Source organism: Salvelinus sp. IW2-2015, linkage group LG4p (assembly GCF_002910315.2).
Source record: "Salvelinus sp. IW2-2015 linkage group LG4p, ASM291031v2, whole genome shotgun sequence".
Classification (NCBI taxonomy): Eukaryota; Metazoa; Chordata; class Actinopteri; order Salmoniformes; family Salmonidae; genus Salvelinus; species Salvelinus sp. IW2-2015.
Genome location: NC_036841.1, coordinates 15,190,771 through 15,212,615, shown reverse-complemented (window position 1 = coordinate 15,212,615; position 21,845 = coordinate 15,190,771). Strand labels below are relative to the sequence as shown.

At 42.8% G+C, this 21,845-nt stretch overlaps 1 protein-coding gene across 4 annotated transcripts; it reads left to right on the top strand.

The window, feature by feature from the left end:
• Positions 1–5,052: 5,052 nt before the first annotated feature.
• Positions 5,053–17,954, top strand: nlrx1 (NLR family member X1). 4 transcript variants are annotated; one of them, XM_023982625.2, is made up of 10 exons: positions 5,053–5,330; positions 11,654–11,737; positions 11,865–11,976; positions 12,143–12,194; positions 12,572–12,681; positions 13,079–13,707; positions 13,949–15,378; positions 16,215–16,301; positions 16,668–16,919; positions 17,215–17,954. In XM_023982625.2, exons 3-10 carry the CDS (start codon positions 11,877–11,879, stop codon positions 17,573–17,575), a joined length of 3,021 nt encoding a protein of 1,006 aa, XP_023838393.1. In that variant the 5' UTR covers positions 5,053–5,330; positions 11,654–11,737; positions 11,865–11,876; the 3' UTR covers positions 17,576–17,954. The 4 variants fall into 4 exon arrangements, with proteins under 4 accessions (XP_023838393.1, XP_023838394.1, XP_023838395.1 ...); XM_023982626.2 differs by lacking the exon at positions 5,053–5,330 and adding an exon at positions 11,184–11,307; XM_023982627.2 differs by lacking the exon at positions 5,053–5,330 and having other exon boundaries at positions 11,652–11,737; positions 11,856–11,976.
• The last annotated feature ends 3,891 nt before the right edge of the window (positions 17,955–21,845 follow it).

Sequence of the window (21,845 nt, the reverse complement as noted above, 5' to 3'; positions counted from 1 at the left end):
AGGAAACTGTATTGGGAGTTCTTCTTTCAACTCTCCCCGGGACCGTACAAACAAAAGGCCAGGGTAATGGCTACTCCAACAGCTTGAGCCGAACCTATAACAGGGAATCCTACTGTCCCTGAATTCGCCATAGGGATCAGCTCATAATCAATGTACCCCTTCTGCCCCTTCAGTCAGGTCCTTAAGAGAGCACAAACAATAATCAGTCAATTGGTCTCAGGTGAGCTCATCAGTAGTGGCTGTACAGCGGCCCACCTCCAGGAGAGGGCGCAGTCGGACCAACTTGATCCGGCTTATCCCTTACATTATATATCCTAACTTCACTTTGTCGGGCAAAGACTCAACTTCAAAACTCAAAAGAACAGACAATAACTCTTCTGTTTCGTTTCCCCAATCTCGCCACCCTGTCTGCGCCGCATGAAACGACGAGCATCGCATACACCGGAAATCTTTGCCCTCAACTGGTCAACGTTTATATCTACTGCTACCCCAGTTATCACTCCTTTCATTGGTGCCTTTTTCTTGAGAACGAAACACCTCACCCCATTCATTTTACTTAGAGCGTATTCTTCCTCTGCCCAACAGAAATACAAACAATTATCAATAGACCACTTCTAGTTACCCTCACCGATTCCACATGACCCAACTCTTTTTTCACCCACCGTGAAACCACAAATGGATCAGCCAAAAGGCAAGAGTCCACTTTTTCAATAAACTTCACTCCTACTGTCACAGACTCTTCTTCATCCTGATCCTCGGTGCATACCTCGGTCTCCGATGGTGCATACCTCGGTCCCCGATGACTTTACCGCACTTACCACCTCCGATACTTCACCCTCATTCACTTCCATTTCTCCTCCTGTCTTCAGCCACCTCTTCTCCCTCTCTTTTCCCCTCCATTCCTATTTAGCTAAAAAACGTTTTTTTTTGGTTATTTTCTATTTGCATGCTATTTTGGCATTAATAAGTGCCACATATCAGTTTGCAAACACTGTTCAAAAAACTAATTGAGTTAATAAACATGGTCTCTTTTTTGCTTTCTTGAGTAAGGCAGCTCCAAAATGCAGGTGTTTCATGAATCAAGTCGACAATCTACTAGCAAATCCTTTTCAATCCTTGTCATATGAAGATAAATAATGAAGATAAATTATAGATTCAAACTTATCGGTGCTCATCGGCCATTGGACATAAACATTACACAACAAGTTGGAAATCGCAAATTCAACAATAAGTGGATTGGACGGAATAAGTGGCTAACTGCAAGCATTGCAAAGCAATAACTAGCCCGCTATTCAGTGGAGTGGATGTGTGGTCCAAGTCTTGGTTTAATGGTCTCTTTTACAAGTTTAAAAGGATAAACACTCAATCCAGCAAGACTTCTGCCGGGCTAAAAAACTCGGAACTGGGAAATCTCAGACTTCCTGAGTTCAAGTCAACTGGGAACTCTGAAAAAAATCAAGCTCCGACTGGGAAAATACGTTTTGAATGGTCATCCAACTCAGAATTGCAAGTCGGGAAATCTGGCCTCATTCTAGGGCTGCATTCCAAACACTTAAAAGACACACCCTCTCCCCTCAGCCCTCAAATTAAGTGGACACTTCTGATGATGTATCATGACAGCTGACGAATTGACACTTGCAGGGCAAGGGGCGAGGGAAGAAAGAATTACATTTAAATGGACCGCTCTTGCCCCATGGTTGTGTTTTCAGTCATCATGGAACCACCGGTAGCTGTTGCGTGTGCATTATATGAGCTACAGTCAATTATGATTGCATTTCATATCTTGGCTAGAAGACAACGAACGCATCCGCAGACATCGAATGTTAGCCATCCGACTATACCAGGTACATTGAAAATTACAATGTATAAGTGTGATGTCAGGGAAAGTTGTATGCGCAAGCTAATGTTTCCAAAAGCTARCCAAAAAAAATGATAATTACTTTTATGATACTTTGTTTGAGCCTTCGTGTGCATTAGTAGCACAATTTCTCACTTATTTACAATTGTTTTACTTACACTTGTATGTTGACTTCTCCATATTAATATTCTCATATTCTCCATAATTAATCATTGCAAATGTAATTATGGGGGCGTTTCAGGCCCCCGAGTGAACATAATTGTACACTCACAAACTCGATCAAAAACGAGGGCTGAGGCACTTACGCTGCCAACTTCCCTAGCTTTGCTAATCATTTGGACCGATGACAAAGATGGCCCCGGGGATTCCCCCAAGGGCATAAGGCGAGGGTAAGTGGAGGAGGGTGTGTATTTTATGTGTTTGAAATACAGCCTAGACCCCGAAGTTAAAGATCACTGACGTCATCATGATTCAACCTTGTTTTTTCCGAGTTCCCAGTTGTCTTGAAACTACCATACACCCAAATAATGACAGACTTTGATGACAAATGTTGATGACAATTTGCGCACGAAGGACCGCTACGCCACCTTCCTTTTCAAGTGAGCACAGCACAACAAGCTGAGTCAAAAAATGTATTGTATGCTGCTGCATAAATTATGTCATATGCCAGGGAGATATGTATACAATAGCTAAGAAAGTAATACTAAGTGTATGTTCTGTACGTAGTAAGCTGTTAGTAGCCCATGTGCCTCACCATAATAATGTTCTGGCTTGGTAGTGCACATGTAGCCTATAGCCTGTTTTAGAGAAATGTAATCATCAAATATTGTAAGAGCTTTTATTGTCTGTTTATATGCCCCCTTTATTTATCCCACGGTTCTGACTTGGTGTACAGGGAGAATACTGTAAGAACAGCCCATGTTCTGAATTCTGTCGCTGTACATTTCAATAGTGCTGAACAAGTAGTTACAGTTGAAGTCGGAAGTTTCCATACACTTGGAGTCATTAAAACACGTTTTTCAACCACTCCACAAATTTCTTGTTAACAAACTATAGTTTTGGCAAGTCGGTTAGGACATTTGCTTTGTGCATGACACAAGTAATTTTCCCAACAATTGTTTACAGACAGATTATTTCACTTATAATTCACTGTATCACAATTCCAGTGGGTCAGAAGTTTACATACACTAAGTTGACTGTGCCTTTAAACAGCTTGGGAAATTCCAGAAAATGATGTCATGGCTTTAGAAGCTTCTGATAGGCTAATATACATAATTTGAGTCAATTGGCGGTGTACCTGTGGATGTATTTCAAGGTCTATCTTCAAACTCAGTGCCTCTTTGCTTGACATCATGAGAAAATCTAAATAAATCAGCCAAGGCCTCAGAAAATAATTGTAGACCTCCACAAGTCTGGTTTATCCTTGGGAGCAATTTCCAAACGCCTGAAGGTACCATGTACATCTGTACAAACAATAGCACGTAAGTATAAACACCATGGGACCATGCAGCTATCATACCGCTCAGGAAGGCGACGGAAGGTGAGAACACGTCTCCTAGAGATGAACGTACTTTGGTGCGAAAAGTGCAAATCAATCCCAGAACAACAGCCAAGGACCTTGTGAAGATGCTGGAGGAAACAGGTATAAAAGTATCTATATCCACAGTAAAACGAGTCCTATATCGACATAACCTGAAAGGCTGCTCAGCAAGGAAGAAGCCACTGCTCCAAAACCGCCATAAAAAAGCCAGACTACGGTTTGCAACTGCACATGGGGACAAAGATTGTACTTTTTGGAGAAATGTTTTCTGGTCTGATGAAACAAAAATAGAACTGTTTGGCCATAATGACCATCGTTATGTTTGGAGGAAAAAGGGGGAGGCTTGCAAGCAGAACACCATCCCAACTGTGAAGCACGGGGGTGGCAGCATCATGTTGTGGGGGTGCTTTGCTGCAGGAGGGACTGGTGCACTTCACAAAATAGATGGCATCATGAGAAAGTAAAATTATGTGGATATATTGAAGCAACATCTCAAGACGTCAGTAAGGAAGTTCAAGCTTGGTCGCAAATGGGTCTTCCAAATGGACAATGACCCCAAGCATACTTACAAAGTTGTGGCAAAATGGCTTAAGTACAACTAAGTCAAGGTATTGGAGTGGCCATCACAAAGCCCTGACCTCAATCCTATAGAAAATTTGTGGGCAGAACTGAAAAAGCGTGTGCGAGCAAGGAGGCCTACAAACCTGACTCCATTACACCAGCTCTGTCAGGAGGAATGGGCCAAAATTCACCCAACTTATTGTGGGAAGCTTGTGGAAGGCTACCAGAAACGTTTGACCCAAGTTAAACAATTTAAAGGCAATGCTACTAAATACTAATTGAGTGTATGTAAACGTCTGACCCACTGGGAATGTGATGAAAGAAATAAAGCTGAAATAAATCATTATCTCTACTATTATTCTGACATTTCACATTCTTAAAATAAAGTGGGGATCCTAACTGACCTAAAACAGGGAATCTTTACTAGGATTAAATGTCAGGAATTGTGAAAAACTGAGTTGAAATGTATTTGGCTAAGGTGTATGTAAACTTCCGACTTCAACTGTATATTGGCTGCGTCTGTCCTAGCTTGCTCATTACTGTCTTAATCAAAATTACGGATTGCCTCGAATCCGCTTGTCGTCCCCTTATGCCATAGTGTGTACATCTCAATTGTCAGTAGAAACCACATTTGTTTAAGCAAGTCAGCCATATCAGCTATGCTTTTTTCAAAGGCAGAGATGTGAGACTGAATTACCTCTTTCACTGCCAGGCAAGGCTCTGCTGATAGCCAGGTGCAGCAGTGTTACGGTGTTGGTACAGCTTTATGTAGGCCCTAACAGTTTGTGGGTACCGTTTGTCACCGTCATAGTGCAATGAATGTATTGTTTAGTGTTGTGCTGCGTAGTGGCTTTGCTGCCATGCACCTAAAAAACATTTTGTTTGTTTGTCCCTCCAAGATTTACATCGTAAAATCGCCACTGCATGTAGGCCTATTGGATTTGTTGGCATTAACTCGTTTACAAGACTCACAGTTTTAATAAGAAATATGAAACATGTATTATGTTAAATTATAAAGTTACAACGAGATTTATAGTAGAATGCATTTTTCACCCCAGATGCAATACCCTTGACTTGACTATATCCTCGGGTTAAAGAGCTGCCTGCCAGCCAGCCAAAGTAGGCTTCACCATGCTTTCTCGCACAAGGGTAATGGGCATCAGGCCGCTACATACTGACAGCACCATTTGTACACAGTCAGCTCAGCTGAGGAAGTGGTCTAGCCTACTTTGCGCCACATGAAAATTATTGCGGTCATATTTTCTTCTTCTGCACGAGCATTTTAGAACGGGCAAATCATTCCGGATGCTAGACCGAGTCAACAAAATATCTCGGGTATGTTATGATGACTGACTTCTTCTGAAAAGAGAGGTAAGCGATATCATTAGCAACTCTGAATACGTTAGGCTATCTAATGGCTAAAATGATAAACTATTAAACGTCGTCGACTCAGTCAAGAAGGTTTTGGTAACCGTTTCAGTTTTTAGAAAAGCAACGTTCTATGCCTCAAACTTGGCTATGACTACGCTTCATTTCGCGACTTATTTTGTACGCGTGTACGTTAACTAGGAACATTTTCTCTCCAAGGACACCGTCGTCAGGGCTGTCTGTCACTGTGCTTTTTATTTATTTTTGGGGCTGTCTGTCACTGTCACCAGTCGACTGAGCTCTTTTTATGCCACGGAATATGTGTATTTCGCCATTGCACATATCTTTCATTGAGCAACAATGTAGCCTGTTTCGCTTGCCCACATTGCTACAATGTATCAAATCAGAATTGCTGGAGTGCGCATGGCACAGTTTTGTTGCGTAACTGGGGAATAGCCTACGATTCAGAATATAGGCTAACGTTTTTGCTCGTTGAAGCAGTTCTATCTACTGTACTTAGTGTCTCTCATTGGAGTGTCTCTCATGACAAGCTGAGTATCCCTCTGTTTATATCCAGATGCCTTGATACTAAGAATATTTCCTGTAAAGAAATGAGTTATCACCCAGTTTACATTTTAATGACTATGCAAGGGGGCATTGAACTATGCCAATCAAATTAGGGGTGTGTCCCCAAAAAATACTATGCCCTTGTTCATGACTCTCAGTTCCATTACATTGCATGTTACAGCGCTTGTTTACAGAAAATAGATTGAAGATGGAGGCGACCACCTGAGCTAGAATACAGCTCAGTAGTGAATTTCCATGAATAAAAAGTATAAAAATCCAAATATTGCAGGATATCCCGCTGTTCGGAGAATCAAACATAACTAAAAAATGTGCAGAAGTGTAGTTGGATGGAGGCACCCATGTATGGATCTGTGCAACACGAACTGTAGCAGTTTATCTTTTTTATTTGAAGGATTCTTTCTCGCTGATGAAAGATACAGGCCATTATGTGTCGAAAGTGGTATTGCAAGCAATGATTATTTACGTTTTTAAACGTTCAAACGCAGCGTCGAAATTGTAGTTCACATGAGCCAGTCGTGGGCGAAGCTAACTGCTGAAAACTAAGAAGGCAGAATGCTGCCTTGAGTTTTCAAGAGCTACCAAATACTGTACCCGCCTACAGCAAAAGGGGCATTTGGTTTATGCATTGCAAACCTATATTTATTTTTTCTCTGCTTTATTCCTCCTGGTCCTTCCCAGGGGCGTCAATTGTGTATGGCCACACCATTCCAATCCCGATTAAAAGGCAAATACAGTTAAGGATTATTTTAACTGGCTTTAGGACCATGCGGACGTCTGGGAGAGGGAGGGAAGGTTGTTTGTATGGTTGGCTGGTTTTATGTAGAGCGCATCCATGCAGCTCCAATCAACAGCGGGATTTTTTTCTCAACACATTGTCAGTGGTGTGTGGGTAAAATCACTGGAGAAGCCAAGCCATAAAAATAATCCATATTACAACCGATGTGTTGTGATAATTGCGTTGTTTCCACTATAACCTGTTAGTTCATATGCCTTGCCACCGTGATACATAAGCCTTGTTTCCACTATAACCTGTTAGTTCATATGCCTTGCCACCATGATACATAAGCCTAAGTGCGAGACAATAAGAAGAAACAGTAACCACGTTTCCATCCACTGTTTTTATGCGAGTAAAGTCATACAGCATTTTGAAAAATTATGGCAGCAGTGATGGAAACAGTTAGTTTTGATACAACAGAATTTGTTCTTTTTGTGTCTGTAAAATTAATTATGTGAGAAATGCCAGTGGAAACGCCTTTATGTGCAAATATTGATATAATAACCATCATATCAAAGTTCACTTGGAGTAACGTGTTGATATGGTGTGTGGTCCTCCTCCCACTATGACTGAAAACCATGCAGTTTATTAGGCTACAGATGAAATAACTTATGAACATTAGGGATGCACTGATATGACATTTTTGGCAGATAGTGATATTCAATATTTTCCTTGCCAAAAAAACAATACCGATATTTACCATTTTTGCGTCCTTTTAAGCATTCCAGTACAGTTCAATAGTTAACACACACACACATGGCCGCAGCGGTCTAAGTCACTGAATCTCAGTTCAGAGGCTTCACTACAGTCCCTGGTTTGAATCCAGGCTGTATCACATCCGGCCGTGATTGGGAGTCTCATAGGGCGGCGCACAATTGGCCCAGCGTCATTGTAAATTAAAATTTGTTCTTAACTGACTTGCCTAGTTAAAGGTTACACACACCACACCAAAAGTTATTTTGTTTGCATTTACGTATGTCCCCATTACCAGAAAACATAATAAAAACCTATTTCTTTCACTTACTTGCTGTGCTGTTTCGTTGTTCATTTGTTTCATTCTCAACCAGGATTTCATCATACATGTCAAGCAGTGAAGTTTCAGCTCTGTCTGTCCGTGGCCTCTCATCCTCGGTGCGCACTGTCACTGTGTCCGTTTCCATCTTGTCCAGCTGTGTCTGTAACATTTCACGTAAACCCTGTTTCTTGTCTGCATCGAAGTAGCAGTCCTTGTACCTAGCATCGAGCATGGTGGAGACAGTAAAGAGGCTCAGCGAGAATGCCACCGACTCGAGTACTTTTGTAAGGTTTAACCCCACGGTCTGTGTCGGTAGTTTTGTTGAGCAGGCATTTCAATGCCATAACAGAGGGTGTCATGTCTGCTGCAGACGCAGTTTTTTATTAATTTTTTATTTGACCTATATTTAACTCGGCAAGTCAGTTAAGAACAAATTCTTATTTTCAATGACGGCCTAGGAACAGTGGGTTAACTGCCTTGTTCAGGGGCAGAACGACAGATTTGTACCTTGTCAGCTCGGGGATTTGAACTTGCAACCTTTCGGTTACTAGTCCAACGCTCTAACCACTAGGCTGATGAGCTTATTTTTCAAGTCAGTTGTTCGAATGGTGCTAGGAGTGTGTTCATGTTTCCAAGTTTCAAACATGTTCTCAAATGTCATTGAAATGGCAGCAGCAGATATGTGAGCCAGCACATTCTTGAGCATGCAATACGGCTTTCCTCAGTACGAAATCCTCGTCGACCCACGGTGCTGTCAGACTCAGCATGCTCATGGGGCTGACATCGCTGGTCCAAATGTCAGTCGGGAAGCTAATAGCAGTGACGCCCAAAGCAAATAGCTCATGGATGTACGTTTCAACAATACTGTGTAACTCCGGTAGGGCAACATCTGAAAAATAGTGTGTACCAGGGCTCGACCAGCCGGCGAAAGCCAACATCATCCACGACAGAGGACTGTTGATTGTCAAGGGCAATGAATTCCATTATCTTGGCGTTAATGGATTTCGCCTTTGAGTTGTCTCTCTGAAATGTTCTAACTCTTTCAAATGACTGCTGGACTTGAACTTGTTTAGTTCTTGGAAGTGTGCGCTTAGTATTTTTCTGCTTTTGTTCTGTGTAGCGCTGTATTTTTGGTGGCATCATTACATCATCTACTTACGTTAAATAGGTATGCAAGTCAGCTTTGACATTGGCTTTGCACATCTGCGTTAAACTAGACATCAGGTCGATGTTGGCATTTTTAGCTACCGATATATCGTGCATCCCTAATGAACATCACAGGGGTGGTGGAAGTCTACTGTGATCTTGATGCTCCTTTGCAATAAATATCGAGGGTGTTATTCTGGTGACATGATTATCGATGCTTGACATCCGTTTGACAAACACAAATATTCTTGCCCTTATCCATAATAATCTCAGACTATACCTGCACAGCCTACCCGTGCTGTATCTGCGAGCTGTTGGCTAGAGCGCAGGTGCCAAGACCAAAGTAGGCAAGCCAGGGGGAAAAAAGCCATAATTATTGCAACCTGTGTGTTGTGATAATTGCGTTGTTTGCTCATATAGGCCTAAGGCTGAGACAATAAGAAGACACAGTGGCAGAATAAATTCAACCATATCTTTGGTTCATCGCAAAAACCGGAGAGAAACATCTGTCTGGTTAAGTCCACAAATCATATTGCATGTAACAAACAGTTACATGCCCTACAGCATAGTCAAGCAAGTACATTTTCCCGTTATTTTCAGACTACTAAACAACTATTGATTTTGAACCATGGAGAGTTGTCGCAAAGAAACCAGGCGCGGCCTCCATTAATCCATCACCATTTCAACTTTAACATAGACTAAGCATAGGTGATTCGATTAATACAGTGACAACTAAAAGATACCAAACACTATTTAGTCCAATCAACGTAAACTAAATATGATGTGGCTGTCCATGGTACTGATTTCTGTGTGTGTTTGCAAGTAGAAAAAACTTGATTCACCCTAATTGTTGAGATAAGTCAGCAATGCCATCCTCCTCTTTCATGTTGCCTAAATGGTCTATGACTCTGTCATACAGTACATGCTTTTAGTTTTTGTTCTAGGCTACCAGGCTAAAATGCTTGCTCGCTAGCCTAACTTCCTTTCATGGGCAACAATGTGCCAGGCCTACTACATTTAGTTACATGTTGAACTTCCATCATCACAGGCCAGGAGCACAATGTATACATTTGTGGTTGGATCACAATCACCATTATAATCATTAGCCAGTGCAGAGAATTAAGTAAAACCACAAGTCCAAATACCTTTCTCCATCCATGGCTAATTTAGGAATGGGCCAATTTTAGCTAGCCACCCACCGGATTGCAACAACACAACGAGATGCAATGATGTTTGGCTTCTGATGTGATTGGTGTGAAGCCAAATCCAAACTGGCTCCCCTTGACACTTTTTTCTTTTTTTGATGCACCAGGACCATTCACAGCTGAGGTCACTTAGTTTAGCTCAACACTGATTGGCTATTATTTAATTATTTTTTTTATCAAGGGAGGCCAAATGCTCGCTGGCTTCCGTTGCATTTAATGCTACGGGCAGTAACAATGTCATACTGTTTATGACCAGAAAGCATCAGGTAGAGGGGCTACACATACTGAGATAGAGGGGCGTTGTTTCGTTCGCTCGGATGCTTTCTCCAGTGAGATACATTCAGACTCCTGCTAATTGAACGACATTTATGAAACACATTGAGGAGAGACAAAAGATACATTATTTAGTCTTTTTAAAAGTTTGTTCTTAGTAAAATGTTTTGGGGAAGCCCTGGCTTCCCTTGGCAACCATGAATACACGCCACTGCACATTGCAGAGGTAAACGATGGCTGTAGTAGATGGCTTTGGCTAGGTTACTGCTGTTTGACGTGACACTTTTCCATACCCTAGCTTTAGCTGAAATGACAACCCTGTGACCTTGTCCTTTAACACAGATAATGTAAACGTCTTATGGGGCACACCAGTGCATTAATAGACTCAGACTGCAGAAGCGGCTGGTTGTAGGAGCTATAAGAAGACGGGCTCATTGTAATGGCTGGAAATGAATAAATGGAACCGAGTCAAACATGTGGTTTCCATTTGTTTGATTCCGTTCCATTAATTCCATTCCAGACATTACAATGAGCCGTCCTCCTATAGCTCCTCCCACAAGCCTCCTCTGATAGACTGCCCATATGTTCCAAAATTGTTCCAAAATTGTTGACCTGCCTCTTCCTTAGGAGAGGCAAGATTCCATGCATTGAGGGAGGACCAAAGAGAGTGGGAGAGGGATAGGTGGATAAATGAAAAAGGGGAGGGCCTTACACAGTGTAAATTAGCTGTGCTGAGTAGGGATTGGACACGGGGAATGGTGTGGTGGTTTGGGAGAAGACTGTTCCAGGCCTCTCTCACATTGCCTCTAGGAGTGCATATCTCTTATTGCTGTCATGACTCAGCTTGTCTGGCCAGTCAAGAGCAAGCAGCTGGAAAGTGGAGCAGCACAGTCTAGCCTATTAGCTACATGTCTGATCCTGAGAGAACACAGAGGAAACACATTGGGACTGGGACAAACTTTTCATAGGGTTGGATGGGTATAGTGTTTCCTTTCCTACATGTGTGTATGAATGCTTTTTAGTGAAATTATATTTGTGTGAATATGCTAATACCCGAGTGATAACCTACTGGGCACACATTGGTTGAATCAACAGTGTTTCCACATAATTTTGATGAAATTCCGTTGAACCAACATGGAATAGACGTTGAATTGACGTCTGTGCCCAGTGGGAACTAACACTTACTTAGCTTCGATGTAACCAAGAGAGTGTTGACAATGTCAAAAACACTTACTGTGTCATTGACTTAGTAGGTGACGTTGTGCTTTTTGGAGGTCATTGATATGATATACTGCACTAGGTTGAGTGTCATGTTGCGTTGCAGGTTCACGTTAAACTACGGTAAACCAAGACCCACGGGAAACAGAGACTGTTTACGTTTCCTCAAGATGTAAACTAGTTGGAACAGGTGAGTCATGCATTCAAGTTTTCTTCTGAATAAATGACGTTGTTTCCTTGTAACCAAATGAATCAATGAAATTGGAGACAGTTATTGGCTCATTGACTGATTTTCTTTCCTTTGACAGTGTTGAAAGCCTACTAGGAGGATGTGGCAGTGTTGGATCGGCTCAGGGGTCCTCAGGAGGAGATGGCGAGGCACTCTCAATGATGTACTCCCCAAATCTAACATCTCTATTTTACAAAGAGGTGAGAAAAACTGTGTCTGTGTAGCATAACAGTATTGTTATGTCTGTATAACAATTGTAATACATTGAGTGAGGGAGGGAGGGAATATTTACAGCATACTGTATGTATTATGTATTCCTTATAACCACTGAGAATTATATGGCGTAGTGACTGTGTTTGTCTTCAGATGTGAATCTCAGCAGAGTCCTCACTTATAGGAAGATGAGCTCGTGTCACAGGTGAGTCAACATTCTCTTCTACAGACGTGCACATTTGACAGAAACACCAAACCAACTACTCATTACCCGGGCATTGACATTTTACAGTTCCACCCCTACATACAGTGTAGACAGACAACACATAGGGGCAGTTTCCCGGATACAGATTAAGCCTAATACTGGACTAAAAAGCATTTTTTAAATGGCAATACTCCATTGCGCTTGCTTTTTAGTCTTGGACTAGGCTTAATCTGTGTCCGGGAAACCTTAAAGTGCTAGTCTTAGTGCTCGATCAGTATTGTGTGTGTGTGTGTGTGTGTCCTAGAGACCTGTTGTGACACGTAAGTAGAGAAATAGTCAGTGTTGTTGAGTGAGCCTCTCTGTGTCCACCCCCACAGACAGCTGAGGCTTCCAGGAGGACTATGGAGGAGGTTGAAATACTCCTCCTATTCAGCCAGTGGATTTCATTCAAGTTTTTTTTGCTCCAGTCTAGTCCATAATCAAACAGGTAAACCGAGTTTGTACATATGTCCCATCACTTAAGGTTGAAGTCTGGTCCTCGTAATTCACACCGTCTGTCGTGTAGGTCCCCACTATGTATTAGGAACTATAAGGACAATAAGTATGCAATAAACTGACAAGTATTAAAAAGCAACAAAAAGTAAGAGCAAAGTGGTAAGTGTTCCATAACTGCATGTTCCTTACTGTTCTGTACTTACTGGTCTGTTATAGGGTGGTTACATAGATAAGAAGATAGTTAATCCTACTGTAGGTAATGTGTGGCCATACTAATCCTTCAACGAGAGGTTTTGGCATAGGTATTTCAGTAATCTTGGTGGTCTTGATAATTCAAGAGAATGTGTTCGTTCATTGCTGTGTTTAAATACTGGTCCTTTCCTTCACAGATCCCATTGAGATCCACAAGAAGAAGTTGACCTTATGGTTCAGCCACCTACCTCAGGAAGAGAAGCAGTTCGGGGGCTACTTCACCCCCGAGACCATGCACGTGGAGCCACTCATCCTGGAGAGGAAGCCAGAAGAGAGGAAAGGGCCCTTAATCACCCCCCTCCTCAAGCCATCCCAGGCCCCCCAGAGCGACTCAGTCACCGTGGAGCAGCTCTTTGAGCCCACTCAGCAAGGAGGCAGGGAGCGGGGCCTTAACGTGCTGCTGTACGGGGCGGTCGGGACAGGGAAGAGCACAGTGGTGCGGAAGCTGGTTCTAGACTGGTGTGCCGGGCTCACTTTGACCCAGTTCAAACTACTGGTGCCCTTCTCCTGCGAGGACCTCTCCCAGTTATCCAAGTCCACATCTCTGAGAGACCTAGTCAGCAGGAAATACCTGCACCTGAAAAAGATCCCCATGCTGAGTGGAGAGAGCGACCAGGCCAAGGATGTGCTGTTTCTGTTTAACGGCATGGAGAAGATGAAACTGGACTTCCGCATTAGCGCCACAGAGCTGTGCAGCGACCCCAACGAGGCCCTCCCCTCCGGGGCAGTGGTGGTGAACCTGCTCAGAAAGTACCTGCTGCCTGAGGTAAGGGCCCACAACCTACATTTAGTTAGTTACATACAGTAAAATGTGCTGTGTGCTAAGGAAAGTGCTGTTTGAGCAATGCAGATGCTGCCATAAAGTCAAACAGAAAAATACAGTATGTTACCATTCAAGGTTATCAACTTCAATCAGGTTCAGTATGTCTATTTCCAACCCCAGTAAGTTGTGATGAAACATTTTTAGTAATGTACATGTATTGATAATTGAACTCAATTTTTTTTAGGCCAGTATTTTGGTCACTACCAGGTTGTCTGCCCTTGACCACATCCCTACAAAGTATGTGAAACGCTACGCACAGATATATGGCTTTAATGACCCAGATCGCCAGCGCGCATACTTCACAAGCCGACTGCTGCAACAGATTGGAGAGAAGCCAATAAACCAGGAGGCCCACTCCCTCATCGAGCTGCTTTACCTCAACCTACAGAGGGAGAGCCAGTTGGCGGCCGCCTGCTTTTTACCTTCCTATTGCTGGCTGACTTGTGCCATCCTCCACTTTTTACATTTCACCGACGCACAGGCACCCATACGTACGCTAACTGGTATCTATACCAGCTTTCTGAGACTCAACTTTGGAGGGGAGGTGCTGGACATGGGTGGGGCTGTATCTTCTCCAGATGACCAGAACTCATTGATGCTCTATGTAGTCCGCACTGTGGGCAAACTGGCCTTTGACGGCGTCTCCAAAAAGCGCACTTCCTTCTCCGAGGAGGAACTGGAACAGTTTGTGGGGGGTAAGACCAAAACAGATGAGGAACTGCGTCAGCTGGCCGTGTTCCGCACTGACGTCCTCGACTTCTTCCTGGTGCCCTGCGTCGAGACCAAAGGGTCAGAGCTTGATGAAAAGGAGAAGCGCTACGTGTTTGCCATTCCTGCCATGCAAGAGTACCTGGCTGCCCTGTACGTCGTCCTCGGCGAGAACAAGACGGCTCTGGAGAAACTGAGCAAAGAGGTGACCGTGGTCATCGGCCAAGTGGGCGAAGATGTCAACACCCTCATCAGCATCCTCTCCAAGTTCATCCCCCTCAGGGTCTTTGCTGTTTTCAACCTGCTCAAGCTCTTTCCCAGCCTGTTTGAAAAGATCAGCAGCCGCAGCAAGGGCCGCATCGCCCGCACCATGGCGGCAGAGATGTTCCGCAGCGAGGACAGCTTCAACGAGGACGTGCTGGACCAAGTGGAGCAGAGCCTGCTGGGAGTTCACGGCCCCCAGCCTCAGGAGCGCCTGGACAGCCGGGCCTTCGAGCTCTACCCTATCTTCATGGGCGGCCTGCTTCACTACGAAAACCGGGTTCTGCTGGAGCAGCTGGGCTGCAGCATCAAGAGCACCACGGTGGCTCAGATCACACGGACCCTCAAGAGGCACTTGGCGGCGGAGATCGTGAAGTGGCAGCCCCCTGAGGAGCTCATGGACCTGCTGGTGCTCCTCTACGAGTTCCAGAATCCCCGGCTCACGGCAGAGGTCCTGCTCTCCATCCGCAGCATCAAGCTGTCCACCGTGCGCATGACTCCCCTCAAATGCTTTGTCCTGAGCTCTGTGCTGGCCTGCGCACCCACGAGGTACCACCTGGAGGAGCTGGACCTTTCTTCCTGTCACCTGACCAACGACCTGCTGACCATGCTGTGGCCCGCCTTCCGCCACACGCACAACCTCAAGTGAGAGAAGGTTTGATTTGTGGGCCTTTAGTCAAGTAAACTTTTTTTTGTTAGGATCTATTTATTATTTTTTTTACAAAGTTCTCACAAGATTGACCTCTTGTATCTGTCCATGGTAACAGTCACTACCTACCACAGTAAAAAGGTAATATTACTAGTGTATTTTTACCTACTACGTTACATATACCCTCGGTTCACCTCATTGAATTATGTTATCATTTTCAGAATACAGGTGGAATATCTAAGTGGACCCAAAGCCTTAACACTCCAAATATTAGCCTTTTTGGCTTTTATTGCTAGATAATGTTTGCGAGGGAGGCCTTAAAATCATTAACTGCCAAGTGACATATCAGGTCCCTAACTTGATTCTTCAAGTAACATTCATGGGTTCATTCATGGTATTATAGCCTAAATATGTTTGACTTGCTGCATAAAAAGTGTACTCCCTGTGGGCATTGAGAACAGGGTATTTTCATGCTATTAAAGGAAGGAGCATTGGTAGTAAAGGGAGACTTTATTACCCATAATATATCCTTTATCTATTTTAGTGTTATCAGGTTATTCAGTCTGGCCTGCTTTTTGGTTGTGGTTGTAAAAAAAAAAAGAAGCATGGTGTTACTTCATTAAGAATTGCAACATGGAGTTTAATCTGTGTTCAATGTCTTTTTTAATCTGGAGTTCACAAGTTTAAAAGGAGTGTAATCTGTGTTCAATCTTTTGTATTTAATAGTTGCTCTATTGACAGTACCTGAGGTTCGTGGATTGCAGGCTAACGCATGTGTGTGGGCGTGTGTTTGTGATAGCTGTGTATGCTTTTTTTCCTCCGTTGTCTTCAGTCTCCAGTTTAATAGCCTGGGTCCTGAGTCCTGCATTCTCCTGAGAGATCTACTACTTGACCCCAACAGTACTATTAGATCTCTACAGTAAGACGCTGACTCTTTACCAAGCTTATGGCCTTATTGCCTTTTCTATGGCTCAAAAAGGTAGGTATTGGTAATAATAAAAAATTAACTCATCAATGGAATGTACCACTTACCTTAAGTATGATAACTAATACTTTATCAGTAAATATTGCCATATTTATTTGCTTTGGTCAGAAAGGGACAATTTCTCTCATTTGAGAATTTGCTCACTTTACACTTCAAATAAGAGATGTACTGTATGTAAAACTCCCACATTGTCCAAATGAGGGTTGGTCTAATGTCGAACTAACAGACATGCTGCTTCAACCAGCCTTCACCTGTCCAGTCTGAATGCTGATACAGTGCCCTGCGACTGTCCCTCTGTAGCCTGTGTGATAATCCGCTGTCAGAGTCCGGGGCTCGCTGTCTGCTGGACGCCCTGCTAGGGAACCAGTCTCTCAGACAGCTGTCCCTGATGCACACGGGCATGGGCGATAAGGGGGCCTGCGAGCTGGCCGAGAGGCTCAACCATCACACGGGCCTGCAGGAGCTCAACGTGGCCTACAACAACATCGGGGACAACGCTGCTCTGACCCTGGTGGACGCCTGCAGAGAGCACCCCAGCATCCACACTGTGCAGTAAGCTAAGCAGCACCGTACCCACATGTCCTGGAATTACAGTATATGGGGTTAGGCGGGGCAGTAAATTGTTCTGTGGGGGCCAGATTTAGCTCGTGGGCCAACAGTTGCAGACTCCTATATACACACAAAAAATGAACTTGCATGACTCGACCACTATGGTTTCTATGATACTTTTATTTAGGCTATTTTCTTTTCATCATGCACTTATTATGCATCGTCTTTGTATGAAGTGGCGTTTGAATGTGTCTATATGTAGGTTATGTGTATACATCTATTCCATTGTGTTCGACAGCTTGTACCTGAATCCTCTCAGCAATGTGGGGAAGCAGTCCTTGTACGTGCGAGGAGTCCCGCCGGAGCAGGGCGGCACGGGGCGGCGCGTGAAGGTGCTGGCCTCGGTCACCGAGGGCTCGAACATCTCGGAGGACTGGCACCCCATTCTGAGCGTCATCCGTAAGAACGCCTCGTCCTGGGAGCGCGAACGCGTCAGGGAACAGCTGCAGATCTTCCTCCGAGACCTGGAGTGGGGTAGGAAGCAGGCACCAAGCTTCTGGAAAAAGATGCACTTCCGCAGGGTGGAGAAGGGCGTCAGGCAGACGCTGCAGATGCTTCAGAAGGACATCCCGACGAGGACCGGTGGGAGTACCAAGTAATGTTCAAGCAATGTCTGCGTTTTTTATTTTTATCATGAGCCATGATGTTCCAGTCTTCCAGTCTTTCAACCAGAGCATAAACCCACGTATCCATCGCCTTGAAGAAATGTAGCAAGTGAGAAGTGGGACAGCCAAATCTATGCAAAAATGAATTGAATCAAATATGAAATGGTATGAAACGGAAAGTGTCCTTTTCAAGACTACGTAGGAATGTGTTGCATAATCAGTTATGCAGAATTATGCACATAGCCATATTTGTTTTGGGCCTCCTTATGTACCTGTGTGCAAAATGTGTAGTATCTTGTATTTTCTCCCTATTTTTTGCTTGGGGACGTCTGTTCGTGTTGAATAAATATGTTCAGGTAGGTTTAAAAGGAAATGCGTTCCGTTTGTGTTTATTATGAAGTGTTTTTCTGTTTTTAATAGGAACAATCAGTTGATAAAGTCAACATGGATTGATACTTAAATACATCTAGTGTTGCATGTACTGTCGAAAGCCATTGGTTGCAACACTTTTCTATTACCTTTACTAGATGAAATGCTCAAAGCAATGGCTTCCATGTCCTCATGGGACTTAAAAACATTTAGATTTTTTAAATAGCAGGCTGTCTGCTGTGCTGCATCAAACAATTTGCTTACTCAATTATTTTATTTTTTTCATAGCAGTTTACCTATTGATGTACTTGAAGGTTGTCCTTCATTCATTTGTATTGGATACTATTTTGTGTGATAGAATTGAATAGGTTATTCAGTGCTTGTATTGGAAATGATAGACTTTTAGACTGTTTTGCTCTAGCACAGGATAGAGGAGCAATGTGAATCTGTTGTATGTGCGCTTTGATTCAATTAATTTAAATTAAAAAGACCAAATCAAATGTCATTACGGTAAGTCTATTTTGAAATTCATTACATCGGGTTTAGAATGGACAATAATGTACTCAAGGTCCCCACACCAACACATTTAAACCATAACCCTAACCTAGATCCTCATAGTATTTCCAGATAGGCTCATTGCTGTTTTAGTCTCATTGTGCCCATAATCAACCATTATTTCACCTGCAGTGTAGCACTCATGACCCCAATGGCCTTACATCGACAGTATAGTCAATACATTCAACTTGTTGGTATCAACTCGAGTTGTTCAAGCTCGTAAACCATTGTATAACAACACATCTAAGAAACCTGGGGAGTGTTTAGTGCTCTGATGGGTTACCAGGTCTGGTCACAGGTTAGCTAAACATTAAGCCTAGGAGACCTAGTGTTATGGTGGAGGAAGAAGGAGTTACCATCTCGAATGCTGACAAAACAGAGGAATCTTAACGTCCCAATGTGCTGTGTCCCTTGCACCTCCACACAACCTCAGGCAGCCAGGAGGTCGTCCAGGCACAAGGACAGACAGAAGCCATGAGGTACACCACAGGTAAAAGTCTGTTTTTCTACGTCTAGTCACAACACGGACAAGAGATATAATGTATATACGTTTTGGCCCAAAGCCTTTTCTCAAGACCAGTCTCCATTGTTAAGACACAGACGTGCTTCTAGGCTGGTCTTGCTTCAGAAATCGAATGAGTACATAAGAGTTTTGTATATTCAAATAGCATTTTACGTTACAATATAGGTATATATAGATTATAGGTATATTCTGACATGCATTCTCTCTTTGAGTCAGTGTGAGTGTGTTCTAAAGTGTGTTTAATCATTAGTGATTAAAATGTAGCCTTCTGTGTTATGTGACAGTGCTGGAAATGAATGTCTCTACCTTTTACGAAGTAACAAGTTTGATTTTAAAATGAAAATGACTGGATTATACGTTTGAGCGTTTTTTTGGATGAATAATGAATTCTGAACCGCTAACCCCATCAGCCTACATGAATATGCTAGCCTACATTGACTGCTGTATCCAAAACAAACATGTTGATAGTCAACATACAACATGGGCAGTCCTTGCTAGGTCTACCGAAAATAGAGAATGAAAAAAGGCAGCATTCCTTTAATAAAAGGACCCTGTGATAAAAGCTGTCCGGTCCCTCCACAGATATAATAATGACAGTCAGCAGATAGCTAGGAACATGACACTGCAGATATCACCACTAACAACCTGACAGACTGCACAGACATCTCCTTGCCAAGAGATTGAATGTAGGTATGTGTGTGTGTGTGTATGGTGTGTGCAACAGTCGAGCAGGAAGAGAAGGGATGAATGATGCATACAAGTGAGAAACGTTTGTATAAGGGCTGGCATGCTGTGGCGTGTGAGTATCCTCCTCCTAATAATAGTCACTAAGCCAGGTTAGGATATTCATGATGAAAGATGGAGCCAAATCTTCAAATGACATTACAGTAATAAGTAATGAATGGACTTGACTGTGCCTATCAAATGCTATATTGGGACACGGGTCCTCACATGAAATCTTTGAGATAATGATCCCCTGTGACTGCCCAGTGATGCTCATGCATCCGGACAGGGCCGTGGGAACATACAGTGCCTTCAGAAAGTATTCAAACCCCGTGACTTTTTCCATATTTTGTTGTGTTACAGCCTGAATTCATAATAGATGAAATATATATTTTTTCGCACCCATCTACACACAATACCTCATAATGACAGAGTTAAAACATGTTTTTAAATTATTTTCACAATTTTTGAAAATAAAATAGAGAAATATCTCATTTACATCCCTAAGTCAATACTTTGTAAAAAAAACCTTTGGAGTGATTACATCTGTGAGTCTTTCTAGGTAAGTCTAGAAGAGCTTTCCACACCTGGATTGTGCAACATTTGCACATTATTATTTTCAAAATTCTTCAAGCTCTGTCAAATTGGTTGTTGATCATTGCTAGACAACCATTTTCAGGTCTTGCCATAGATTTTCAAGTAGATTTAAGTCAAAACCTAACTCGGCCACTCAAAACATTCACCGTCTTCTTGGTAAGCAACTCCAGTGTAGATTTGAACTTGTGTTTTAGGTTATTGTCCTGCTGAAAGGTGAATACAACTCCCAGTGTCTGGTGGAAAGCTGACTTAACCAGGTTTTCCTCTAGGATTTAGCTTGAATGGTTGTACAGTCATAACAAATCAAACTGAAGGACCTCGGCATTACTCTGTACCCTGATCTCTCTTTTGACGAACATATCAAGACTATTTCAAGGATAGCTTTTTTCCATCTACGTAACATTGCAAAAATCTGAAACTTTCTGACCTTACAAATAATTGTATGTATGGGGTACAGAGATGAGGTAGTCATTCAAAAATCATGTTAAACACTATTATTGCATGCAACATATTATTTGACTTGTTAAGCAACTATTCACTCCTAAACCTATTTAGGTTTGCCATATCAAAGGTGTGAATACTTACTAATTATTTGATATTGAGATTTTTAAAAACAGCTGCATTGAACCTTTAATAATATAATGCCTGATATATATACACCTTCATTACAGTAAAGTCATCCATATGCTATATGACAAACTTGATCATTTCTCTCAACTCCACTGTACAGCATCTCAATTGGCTGGTATTTCAATAAAGACTTCGGACTTTACTAACTTATGAGGATTGTGTTGCAATTTGTTTGTCACGGGTCATGGGGTATGTACAGTTGTGGCCAAAAGTTTTGAGAATGACACAAATATGAATTTCCACAACGTTTGCTGCTTCAGTGTCTTTAGATATTTTTGTCAGATGTTACTTAAGATTGTGAATACTGAGGTATAATTACAAGCATTTCATAAGTGTCAAAGGCTTTTATTGACAATTACATGAAGTTGATGCAAGAGTCAATATTGCAGTGTTGACCCTTTTTTCAAGACCTCTGCAATCCGCCCTGGCATGCTGTCAATTAAATTCTGGGCCAAATCCTGACTGATGGCAGCCCATTCTTGCATAATCAATGCTGTGAGTTTGTCAGAATTTGTGGGATTTTGTTTGTCCACCCGCCTCTTGAGGATTGACCACAAGTTCTCAATGGGATTAAGGTCTGGGGATTTCCTGGCCATGAGCCCAAAATATCGATGTTTTGTTCCCCAGCCACTTATTATCACTTTTGCCTTATGGCAAGGTGTCCATCATGCTGGAAAAGGCATTGTTCGTCACCAAACTGTCCTGGATGGTTGGGAGAAGTTGCTCTCGGAGGATGTGTTGGTACCATTCTTTATTCATGGCTGTGTTCTTAGGCAAAATTGTGAGAGAGCCCACTCCCTTGGCTGAGAAGCAACCCCACACATGAATGGTCTCAGAATGCTTTACTGTTGGCATGACACAGGACTG